The 12,499-nt window shown below is 39.3% G+C and overlaps 1 protein-coding gene across 3 annotated transcripts in view; it reads left to right on the top strand.

Annotated features, from left to right (window-relative positions):
- NPHP1 (nephrocystin 1) overlaps positions 1 to 12,499 on the top strand; it is a 51,805-nt gene that overhangs the window by 28,901 nt on the left and 10,405 nt on the right. For all 3 annotated transcript variants that reach the window (XM_032410452.1, XM_032410451.1, XM_032410453.1), the window contains exons 14-16: positions 1,085 to 1,167; positions 3,411 to 3,487; positions 4,476 to 4,575. In XM_032410452.1, coding sequence (XP_032266343.1) covers positions 1,085 to 1,167; positions 3,411 to 3,487; positions 4,476 to 4,575 — 260 coding nt within the window. The remainder of the gene's footprint in view (positions 1 to 1,084; positions 1,168 to 3,410; positions 3,488 to 4,475; positions 4,576 to 12,499) is intronic.

The raw sequence follows: 12,499 nt of genomic DNA, 5'->3' as shown, positions 1-12,499 counted from the left end.
CTGCTTTTTCAGTAGCATTTACAATAAAAGTATATTTGTTTATAGCTTGAATGAACTCCAGTGCTTTTAAAGAATGAAGATTTGAAAAGGATGAGACTTTGTGAAAGTGAGAAAAGATATTCAGTGGCATTCCAGGGCTGTTTGACCTCTGTCCTAGAGGGTCAAGTTATACTTAACCTTGTGGCTGATGCTTCTAATTAAGGGACCTGACAGAGTGGTAATTTTTATAAAGGCACCAGAAACTTGGATTAACTCATGTCATGTAAACAGTTGAACCAGTAGGTATGGGTCTGTGATAGTTACTTATTTATTTTTATTTTATTGAGTCTTTTATTTTAATTACAGTATATTAACATACAGTGTTATGTTAGTTTCAAGTGTACAATATAGTGATTCAGCAGTTGTGTACATTGTTCAGTGCTCATCATGATAAGTGTGTTCTTAATCATCCTCACCTACTTGACATGATAGTAATTTAAATGTCTCCACATTCTAATAATACCTTGGTAGGTGTAGTATATATACTTGGCCTCAAGGTGACCCAGAGAACCAACTGCTATTATATTAATAGTATTACACCATCCTTTCATTTCTTTAAGGCAGATGCATCCAAATGTGTTATGGGTGGGTAGGACAGGAGAGGGAAGCAGGGCCCCAAGCAAGTCCCTAGTGGCCTTCAGCAGTTGACGGTGGAGGTAAAGTTCTGACGGATGATTAAAAAAAATGATTTAATTTGTGCATTCCATCTCTCATTGGGACAAAGCTGCATAATCCCATGTAGTACTGATGTGGTTTAGATCATTCCACAAATATATCATTCAAGAAACAATAGCAACAGTTGCCACATCATCAGGTTTAAGGAATTTTCAAAAGTAATTTGACAAGATAGGATTTTCACTTTTCATACTGCCTTTGCCATCTGGCCTGCAGGGAAAATGGGACCCACTGTATTTCACTTTATTTTCTTGTACAGAATTTTTTAGTCCTAAAAGTGAATGCTAATTTTGTTCCCTTTAAAGGACTTGGTATGTGCTTTTAAATTTGGTTCAGATAATTAAATTTTGTATGCCTGTTTATTTCATAGTCAACCGGTGAAAGAGGAGAACTAAGTTGTGGCTGGGTGTTTCTTAAACTTTTTGATGCCAGTGGAATTCCTATTCCAGCAAAGTAAGTTGCCTATATATTCCTTCCAAATGAATAATTTTGTAGAAATTCATTATTTAGAATCTGGATATCTCAGGTTTGCAGAGTGTATATTCTGTTAGCATTTCAAAAACTTGTGGGGAGAGGGCTTTTAATGTTGATCTTTTAATGTTCTTTGAGGTGGTATATGAAAACAGCATGCACAGGGTCATCTTAGAGAGGAAGAAATGCCACTTATAGAATAGGTATTTTAAAAGATGTTTACTCAGGGGTGCCTGGCTGGCTCAGTCGGTTGAGCATCCAACTCGGTTTTGGCTCAGGTTATGAACTCAGGGTGGTGAGATTGAGCCCTGCATTGGGCTTTGCGCTGAGCATGGAGCCTGCTTGGGATTCTCTCTCTCCCTCTCCCTCTGCTCTTCTCCCACCCCTGCTCGCTCACTCACTCACTCCTTCTCTCTCTCAAAAAATAAATAAATAAATAATAAAAGATGTTTACTCTCTGCTGAGAATATTTTTCAGTAAATTTCTGTGGGATTAGCACATTTCACAGTGCTGAAACAGAACCTGATTCTCTCCAGAGTGGAAAAGCTAAGTCCAGGGTCCCCAGGTCCTCTGTGACTCTACCTTTCTCCTATAGGTGATACACTGAAATTGTAATGGCAGGCACTGTAAACGAATTTAAAACTTAAAACCAAAAGGCAGACTGGTACCAAATATCTGCATTATATACAGAATGGTCAGATTATTATCCCTAATATAAAATGGGTTCTCAAAAATGAATAAGAAAAAGACAATCCAAGTTTTTAAATGGGCATACACAAAAAAATCTAAGTCTAGGATATAAACAAGAAATTCACAGAAGAGAGACACATGGGCAGTCATCAGGATGGTAATTAAGATCCAGGGTTTGGAATTATAACATTCAGGGCTCTCGGCCTGGCTCTGTCTGTGTAACTATAAGCCAAGTTCCAGGTTCCTTGCCTGCAAGCCCCAATTTCCTCTCTTTAAAATGGGAGATTGTAATAGTTCCTACCCCAAAGGGTTATTATGAGGAATGATTCAGATAATGCTCCCTGCCTTCTGTGACTTCTCCTTACACCCCAGGGGCGGGCATGGCCTCTTTACCACAGGGCAGAGGTAAAAGTCCGGGCTCCACTTGTCCTTCTCTGACATCATCCCGGTGATAGGGAGAAGGGCACGGCCTCCCAGAACGTAAAAGTCCAGGCTGCTTGTGATTTAAATTTGTTTTGTTTTGTTTTTAAGAATGTCTAGGGTTTTTAGCTGTACCTAGTGGGAGGGAAAAGGGTGTTTACTCCATCTTTCCAAAAGGGAAGTCACAGCTATTTTTCTAAATGAGGTAGAAGCCCATGTATTGACACTGAAATATTTCCAATGTATATTATGATATGGAAAAAGCAAGTTGCAGAATAGTATGTGTACTATGGCTCCATTTTTTTTCATGAAAAACTGTATTTGTGTGTATATGTGGGCGGGCCTATGTAAAGTGTTCCCAGAGGTTGCCTCTGAGGCACAGAACTAGGGAGGTGATGCAGTGGGATTAAAGAGGACTTTTATCTTCTACTTTCTATACTTAGGTAATATGCAACTTTGAAAGAAAATGTGTCAGTTTTGAGATTTACTGTGTATATATATATATTTGTTTGCATTTGCATAGAAAAAGGTAGGGCAAGGGCCTTACCAGACTAGAGGGGATGGGATGGGGAGGGATGTTTTGGGGTTTTTTTGGTTTTGGCTTTTTTTTTTAAGATTTTATTTATTTGAGAAAGAGAGAGCAAGAGCAGAGGGAGTGGCAGAGGGAAAGGGAAAAGCAGACTCCACTAGGCGGATCCCAGGACCCTGAGATCATGACCTGAGCCAAAGGAAGACACTTAACTGACTGACCCACCCAGGCGCCCCTGTTTTGTTTTTTACTTATCATTTCCATGCCATTTAAGCATTTGAAAAATACATTTAAAATACATCATTAATACATTCATTAATGTAAGTCATTAAAGTCAAAACACTTTAATGGCATCAATTAATTTTTCTCATTTTAATGGGGAAAAATGTATTTTCTATAGTTCAAAGTTAAGAAAGAAACTTTATTTACTGAGGTAATACCTCACAGAGGAATCAACAACTTTCATTCTCATTTAGCAATGAAACAAATAAAATGTCTGGGAATGTTATCTGTGCTAAAAAATATTTCACTACTGATTTCAGTGTTTCAAAATAGAAACACGTGGTTTTTTGCTATTCTTTTGTAGAACGTATGAACTCTTCTTGAATGGTGGCACCCCTTATGAAAAAGGTGTTGAAGTAGACCCTTCAATATCCAGAAGAGGTACAGCTCTTAGGCATTGCTTTCTCTCCTTCTCTGAGAAAGTACACAGAATATGCATCAGCAAAGAGAGCTATATTCTAATAAGCATAACATTCTTCACTTGAATTCACATTTTTAAAAATGAGTCATTTGATAGTAAAATCCTAGTCACTTTTATCTAAGTGCTTCTTTTCTTGGTAGCACATATAAGACTCTAACGTAGGCAATCAGAAAGCATGAGGACCGTTCATTAATGCCTTCTCCTTGAACACTGGGCTGATAAACTTGTGACCGCCACAGAGTTAATGACATAGACTAACTCCCAGGCTGCCTGTTGCTGGGCTAAAGGACGTAGACATTTCAAATTGTGGTACACATGCCGAGTTGCCTTCCACAAATATTGAGCATCTTTTAATATATTCATTGACCAGGCACTGTGCTAAATAATGGGAAAATGGAGAGTAAGACAGATCTTCCACAAATATTGAGCATCTTTTAATATATTCATTGACCAGGCACTGTGCTAAATAATGGGAAAATGGAGAGTAAGACAGATCTGATCCTTGCCTTGCAGAGCTCAGCTCCTGAGAGATTTGGAACTCTCCTTGTTTCATAACTTAGAACACATAGCATTGCTGCTGCCCTGGTGATGCCCGTCCCAGCTTCTTGGAACAGGGAAGGGCTTAGGACCTGGGAAGCAGTTGGATCTGCCTGGAGTCAGGCATGCTTTTTTAAACTCCCTTTATCCCTTTATAATATCTGGCAGCGATGCTGTCGAAGCTTCTGGTGTAGTGGCAGCTCCAGGGGTACTTAGGGAGGCCGGGAGGCTTTACCGCCATGCTTTATCTCTTTATCAGCTCATTTAGGGTATGTGAGGGACTCCTGCTTTTCATAGAATTACTATTTTTACCCCAAATCTTTGTTTTATTGTAAAAAGTACTTTGTTTTATTATACTCACTGTCTCAAGCACTTCAAGTTTTGACATTTATTTATTTATTTATTTTAAAGCACATGGGAGTGTTTTCCATCAGATGATGACAATGAGAAGGCAGCCTCAACTCCTAGTAAAACTGAGATCTTTGAACAGAAGATCAAGAGACTTGCTGAGGTTGGTACCCACTTACCTGGCCAGTGAACTTGAGGCCCTTCGGCATCTAGAGACCATCTCTGCTTTTGGCTTCTCCTCCTGCTTGATCATCTTTTGTCGGTTAGTTTGTTCCTCATTAATTCATCTGCTGAGGATCAGCAGGGAAATGGAGTGGTAGGAAAATTCAAATCAGCTTACGCTTTTGTTTACTAGTTAGTTCAAGTGATACATTTGGTCAGAAATAGTAGAGAAACTTGGCTAAATCGGGCTTGCCATCCACAATCCTGTCGTCAGGGAACCTTTTTTAAATATCGGGTTAGTTAAGGTATAATTTCCATGCAATAAAACTTACCTTTTTTGGTTTACAGTTCTCTGAGTCTTGACCAGTGTATACAGTCGTGTAACTACCACCACAACCAAGATGGAGAACATTCCCATCACTCTAAACAGCTGTCTGCTTTGTGGTCAGCTCCCCAGCCTCAGCCTCAGGCAGCCACTCATCTGTCTTCTTTTCCAGCAGTTTGTTTTTTGTTTTTCAGTTTTCATTTTTTAGTTTCAGAGGTAGAGTTTAGCGATTCATCAGTTGCATATAATACCCAGGGCTCATTACATCAAATGCCCTCCTTAATGCCCGTCACCCAGTTACCCCATCCCCTCACCCACCTCCCTTCCAGCACCCCTCAGTTTGTTTCCTATAGTTAAGAGCCTCTCATGGTTTGTCTCCCTCTCTGATTTTGTCTTATTTTATTTTTCCCTCCCTTCTCCTATGATCCTCTCTTTTGTTTCCTAAATTCCACATATGAGTGAAATCATATGATAATTGCCTTTCTCTGATTGACTTATTTTGCTTAGCATACTACCCTCTAGTTCCATTCACGTTGTTGCAAATGGTAAGATTTCATTTTTTGATGGCTGAGTAAATTCCATTGTATATATACACCACATCTTCTTTATCAATTCATCAGTCGATGAACATCTTTCCATAGCTTGGCTATTGTGGACATCGGGTGCAGGTGCCCCTTCGAATCATCATTTTTTTATCCTTTGGATAAATACCCAGTAGTTCTATTTTTAACTTTTGAGGAACTTCCATACTGTTTTCCAGAGTGGCTGCACAGTTTTCATTCCCACCAACTATGCAAAAGGGTTCCCCTTTCTCCACATCCTCGCTAACATTTGTTGTTTCCTGAGTTGTTAACGTTAGCCATGCTGACTGGTGTGAAGTGGTGTCTCATTGTGGTTTTGATTTGTATTTCCCTGATGCCGAGTGATGTTGAACATTTTTTCATGTGTCTGTTGGCCATTTGTATTCCCAGCAGTTTTGTCATTTCCAGAATGTCATACATATGGAGTCATTCAGTATGTAGCCTACTGGGTCTGGTTTCTTTCACCCAGCATACTGCTGCATTTGAGAGTCATCCATGCCATTGCATGTAGTAGAAGTTGTTCTTTTTTGTTCTAAATATTATTTCATTTGATGGATATACCATAATGCATTTATCCATTCACTAACTGATAGACATCTGGGTTGTTTCTAAGTTTGGGCAATTATGAATAAAGCCACTCTAAATATTTGCATACAGGTTTTTTGTGTGTGGCCATATGACTTTATTTTTCAGAGGTATAAATACCTAGGAGCGGGATTGCTGCGTCACCTGGTGTCCTTCTAATTTTATAAGAAACTGCCAAATTGTTTTCCAAAATAGCTATAGCATTTTATACCCCCAGCAGCAATGTATGAAAGTTCCAATTAGGCATATTCTTGGTATTATCCATTTTTTTCTATTTTGGCCATTTTAATAAGTGAGTAATGGTATCTCATGGTGGTTTTAATTTGCATTTTCTTCAGGGAGCTTTTTTTTCTTTTTCTTTTTCTTTTTTTCTTTCTTTTTAAAGATTTTATTTATTTATTTGACAGAGAGAGAGAGAGAGACAGCGAGAAAGGGAACACAAGCAGGGGGAGTGGAAGAGGGAGAAGCAGGCTTCCCACAGAGCAGGGAGCCCGATGCAGGGCTCCATCCCAGGACCCTGGGATCATGACCTGAGCTGAAGGCAGATGCTTAATGACTGAGCTACCCAGGTGCCCCTCTTCAGGGAGCTTTTTTAAATTTATTTTACTTTTTAGTTAATTTTCTTTTATTGATTTATAGAGCTCTTTTTAGATTTTTTATTCCAGTATAATTAACATACAGTGTTATAGTCATCTCAGGTGTACAATATAGTGATTTAACAATTCCATACATTCCATACATCACAATAAATGTACTCTTAATCCCCTTCACCTGTTTCAAGGAACTTTTACACTAGTAGGTTCCCAGATCTATCACCTTCCAACTCAGTAGCCTCTTGGACAAGTCATTTAACTATCTTTCTCGGGATCCCAATGTCTACATCTTTTAAATGGGCATAATAATATCAACCCCATGAAGCTATAATGAGGTTTAATGAAAAGAAAGTATATAAAACACTTAGATTGTTCTTATAGTATATGGCACAGAGTAAAATAAAGTAAGTGTTAGCTATAATTATTTACTATTATTATTATCATATTATAGATAAATGCAAATATAATTCCAGGTCCATGGTGCTGTATGTCATAAATTTGTTTAAATGAAGATGTGCTGTGTAGCTGGTAAGATCAGGAGGGATTTGAAATAGGCTTTGAAGGATGGGAGAGCTGTGCACCTGTGAAGATAGGAAGCCATGGAGAAAAGGAACCTAACACAGAGGGCATATAGTGGACAAGAGGTGGAAGGGAAGAGCAGGGCCTGGGAGCAGAAACTGATGAAGTTGGCCTGTCCCACCGCAACCTGCTTCTTGCTGATCACCAAGAAACAGAGTAAGAGATGAAAACTTGGCATATCCTCCTGAATTGTTGCTTTTCTCATTCTGGATCATGCCCTTAGTTTAAATATTCCTTGTTCTTATATCTGATACTGAAATGTGTTTTCTAATTCTAGTATTAACAATTAAATCTTTCAATAACCATTAATAATGTGTTCATGGATATTATTCATTCTCTTGACTGCCCCCCCCCCCCCCCCGATGTTTATAGCACTTATAAATTCCCTTTTTTGGCCAGACTTTCCTTGGAAAATTGTTATTTTTCAAGATTTAGAAAAAAGAAGCACAGTAGCAGTCTTTGTAAAAGAAAAGCCAAAATCCTGTTTGGCTTCATTCTTCCTGCTTCTTCAGCCTCCCACTCCTCATCTCATTGGTAAGCCTCCAAGAGTCCCCAAGTACTCCCAAGTATGTCTTTCAAGTACAGCTCTTAATAGTGTTGCTTTGGCCCCAAATACTGGTTCCAAGATACTTTTTACCATCTAGGGATCAGATTTGTCTGGGCGGTGCACAGGTCAGGTAGGCAGGCCCATGCTTCCAAAGCAGTGAGTGTTCTTCTGTATGCTGGTTCTTAGAGAAGGGTCCTGAGTCCTTGCCCTCCGGACTCCAGGAACTAAGGTGCTTGTTTGATCACAGCACACACTAGGCACCCAAAAAAAATGTTTACTAAAGAATTTCAAAGTAGAAATCTTCCTTAGGACCTCTGCTCTGCCTCCTGCTGTCCCTAAAGTCCCCCACCTTGTCTTGGTGTGTGCTCTTCTCTCCTCCTAGAGCCCAGAGGGGGACCCGAGCATTGCCACTCTACTTTGTATGATCCTGAAATGTGTATGCCTGGTAGTGGCAAGTGTGGGTTGGGGCAACTCCCTGGTGTGGCCTAGGCTCAGGCTGACTCTCACAGAGACCAGGCCGTGGGCACAGAGAATCCAGAGGCCCTTGCCTCACTGCAGAGCCCATGGGCTGTGGTGTGAAGGCTGTGCTGTGGGTCCAGGGTGAGAGGCTGGGCACCAGCATGGGTGCTTTGGGGCATCTCTGCCCTGAGCCTGCACACCCTGGAGGTGGAGACTGAAGCAAGACTGATCCATCTCAGTCCCCTCTCCTTCCCTGACTGCCACCTTCAAGTGGATGGAAGAGGAAGACAAATAATGATACCAAGAACCCTCGTCCTCTCCTTCAAAAGTGCATCACACCTCTCTCCCCACCCTCCCTTGCTTAAGAACTCCACTTTTGTTTGGCCAGACTCTTCTGCTTAAAGGAGAAAGGACAGAGGCTTTTAACATTATGCCAAGCAAGATACAACAATGCGCACAGACCCAGTGGTGGGAAGCCCAGGGAGAGTTTGCCTTCCCGCCCACTTTCCCCCAGTTCCTTTGCTAGCTGTCTTCATACTGCCCTCTCACAGCCGGCAGTCTTATGTGTGTGTACCCTTGGATGTCCAGAGACCCGCAAAAATGCAAATTAACCAATGTAGACTTGTCTCCTTTTCAAAGAAACCGCACCAGAATCCTGCCTGTGAGATTCCTTTGGCGGAGACAGTTGTAATCATGGTCACCCTCTCAGTAGGAGATGAAAGAGGAAGCAAAGAAATCCTTCAGTTTCACTGAGAGTATGCCATTCTAATTTTGGAGCTGTTTTTCAGTGGGGTTTTACCCTGATGTGATTTGGCCAAAAGCATGCTTTTAAGCCACTGATGAGGGCAAGCTCTGAATTTCGACCCAGACTCCCAGTGCATGAGTTCAGAATCCCAAGAAATACCGGTCTGTAAAAGTAGGCTGTGTGCATGTGTATAAATTTGCTATAAACTTATTTGTCTTTGCCTTTTTGATGTCTCCCATCTTTTTTTCCCTCTTTCACTTCCATTGTATTGTTTCTAAAAATAAATGAGGTAATCGTGTTACTAGCCTGGGGCCCATGATTAGGTTCATTGCACTTCCGCCATCAGAGTTTGCTGGTGTATCTGTGAGATCAGAAAGAAATATATTTTTACTTCTTCAACTTAGCCAACCTCCATAGCCCGGAGCTTTCTGCTCATCTTGGGTTTGGGAAAATCAGAGGATTTCCCCAAAGAAAATGAATAAAGTGCAGCAGTCCTGCCTCATGTTGTGGGGAAGTGCCAGAAGGAAGGGAGCGCCCACCCTGTGGGAGGAACGAAGGCCTCCACCGCAGCTGGCAGCAATGCCAACCACACAGAGCAGACGGGTCTGTGAGAGGAGAGGGAAAAATGGAAGGAAGGTTACACCCCTTCCTCCAGCAAAATCACTGGCTGTTCTTCAGCATGAGCCATGGTTTGGGCATGCAGCTGAAACACTGCCCAAATGGACCATAGACCAGAGGGCAGGATGTGGAACAAGCCTGAGGGATCGCTGAACACTGAGCAGACATGTGGTGGCATCAAGGCAGCTTAACTGCTCCTCCGCAGCCAGTCTCTGAAATCCAGGTCAGACCCAAGACCAGCATCGTAGCAGCGGTGGAAAACAACGATTTCTAACTTTGTGTGCCCCATGCCATATATGGCATGTATGAATGTCAGAGACATGGCATGACATATATGAATGTCAGAGAACCTGTCTTGCATTTTGGGGATGTTTCTAGAAATGCAGGGGTTAGGAAGTGGTGAAGGATACTTACAAAATTCCATGAAACTACCTCTAGGGAATCCATTACTCCTGTACCACCCTAGGGATTACACTTACTCTGTTCTCTTCCACCAGGCTGGAAGCCTGAACGTTACCTCTGCAACTAATGTCCCCTTCTAAAATACTTATTCTAGAAATTAAAGGATTAATTTACAGAAGTTAAAGTCTCTTTTTTAACTTTTGATGGTTTTTCTTAGCCCGAAGATATTTTCCTCCTTGATAAAGGACATGGTTTGCAAGGTTTTCAAGATTTCCTATGTGGTCATTCTTTATTGCTTAATGACAGAGTTCATGTATTTCTAAAAATAATATTTAGAAAATGTATATTTAGAATGATTCAAGACATTTTTTTGAGTATCTTCTAATGTTAGCTCTTGTGCTCAGTATACATGCCCAGTAGGCACTTAGTGCATGTCATGTGTCAGGATTTTAAAGCACTCACTTGTCATGTTTCCAGATTATTATTTTTGAAATAATATTGAAATTTTGTTTCTATTTTTATAAGTATTTTCTTCTTTTTGATGCTATTGTATATGGAATTGGTTTTAATTTTCTTTTCAAATTGTTCATTATTGGTGTATGGAAACAAGACTAATTTTTGTGTGCTGATTTTATATCCTACAGCTTGGTTGAATTTGTTTATTTGAACAGTTTTTTGTGGAATCTTTAGGGTTTTCTACATATAAGACCATGTTGTCTGTGAACAGAGATAATTTTACTTCTTCTTTTCCAATTTGGATGTCTTTTGTTCCTTTTTCTTGCCTGGGGCTCTGGCTAGGACTTCTAGTACTGTATTGAATAAAAGTGGTGAAAGCAGGCATCCTTGTGTTGTTTCTGATCTTAGAGAAAAAGTTTATGGTCTTTCACCATTGAATATGATGCTAGCTGTGGGATTTTCATATATGGCCTTTATTATGTGGAGGTAGTTTTCTTCTATTCCTAGGATTGTTGAGTGTTTTTATTATGAAAAGGTATTGAATTTTGTCAAATTCTTTTTCAGCATCAGTTGAGAAGATCATGTGGGTTTTTTCCTTCATTCTGTTAATGTAGTGTTACACATTGATTGATTTTTTTAATGTTGAACCGTCCTTGCATTCCAGGAATAGATTCCACTTGTTCATAGTGTATATAAACCAGTGAAGCCGTCTGTCGTGGGGTTTTATTCATTGGGAGGTCTTTGATTATTGATTCAATCTCCTTACTAGTTATAAATCTATTCATATTTTCTATTTATTCCTGATTCAGCCTTGGTAGGTTTTGTGTTTCTAGGAATTTGTCCATTTCATCTAGATTACCTAACTTGTGGATATACAATTATTCATAGTACTGTCTTACAATCCTTTTCCATTTTTGTAAAATCAGTAGTAACATCTCTTCATTTCTGATTTTATAACTTGAATCTTCTTTTTTTCTTAGTCCTCTAGTTAAAGGTGTCGATTTTGTTGATCTTTGCTAAGAACCAATTCTTGTTTTCATTGATTCTCTCTGTTGTTTTCTGTTCTGTTTTGTCCATCTCTACTCTAATCTGTATTATTTCTTTCCTTTTGCTACACTTAGGTTTCATTTGTTTTTTTCTTTCCTAGTTCCTTAAGGTTTAAAGTTAGGTGGTTGATTTGAGATCTTTCTTTATTAATGTAAGCATTTATAGCTATAAACTTTCCCTCTTAGCACGGCCTTCACTGCATCCCATAAGTTTTAGTATGTTATGTTTTCATTTTATTCGTCTCAAGATACTTTCTAATTTTCTTTGTGAGTTCCTCTTTGAGCCATTGATTGCTTAAGAGTGTGATGTTTAATCTCCATATATTTGTGAATTTTCTAATTTTCCTTCTGCTGTTGATTTCTAATTTCATTCCCTTGTGATCAGGAAAGATACTTTGTATGATTTCAGTCTTTTAAATTATTAAGACTGGTGTTGTAGCCTAACATATGTAGCCTAACAGCCTAACACTAAGACTGGTATTGTAGCCTGTCCTGGAGAATGTCCCATGTACACTTGAGAAAAATGTGTATTCTGCTATTACTGAGCAAAGTGTTCTGTAAAAGTCTTAGTTATAGCTGGTCTACAGTGTTGTCTTCTATTTCCTTACTGATCTTTTGTCTGGTTGTTCTTTATTGAAAGTGGTGTAATAGAGTCTCCTACTATGATTGTAGATCTGTGTATTTCTCTTTTCAGTTTTGTTGATGTCTGCTTCATATATTTAGGATCTCTAATATTTATTGCATATGTTATAATTTTTATATCTTCTTTGTGCATTGACCCTTTTATCATCATATAATATCCTTCTTTGTCTCTTTTAACAGTTTTTTTGACTTAAAGTCTATTTTGTCTGATATTATTATAGCCACCCCTGCTCTCTTTGGTTTACTATTTGCATGGAGTGTCTTTGTCTATCCTTTCATTTTCAACCTATGAGTGTCCATAGATCTAAAGTGAGCTTCTTATAGATAGAATATAATTAGATCCTGTT

Source organism: Phoca vitulina, unplaced genomic scaffold (assembly GCF_004348235.1).
Source record: "Phoca vitulina isolate PV1807 unplaced genomic scaffold, GSC_HSeal_1.0 scaffold12, whole genome shotgun sequence".
NCBI lineage: Eukaryota > Metazoa > Chordata > Mammalia > Carnivora > Phocidae > Phoca > Phoca vitulina.
Note: the sequence above shows the minus strand (reverse complement) of the source record. Positions and strands in the feature narration are given on the sequence as shown.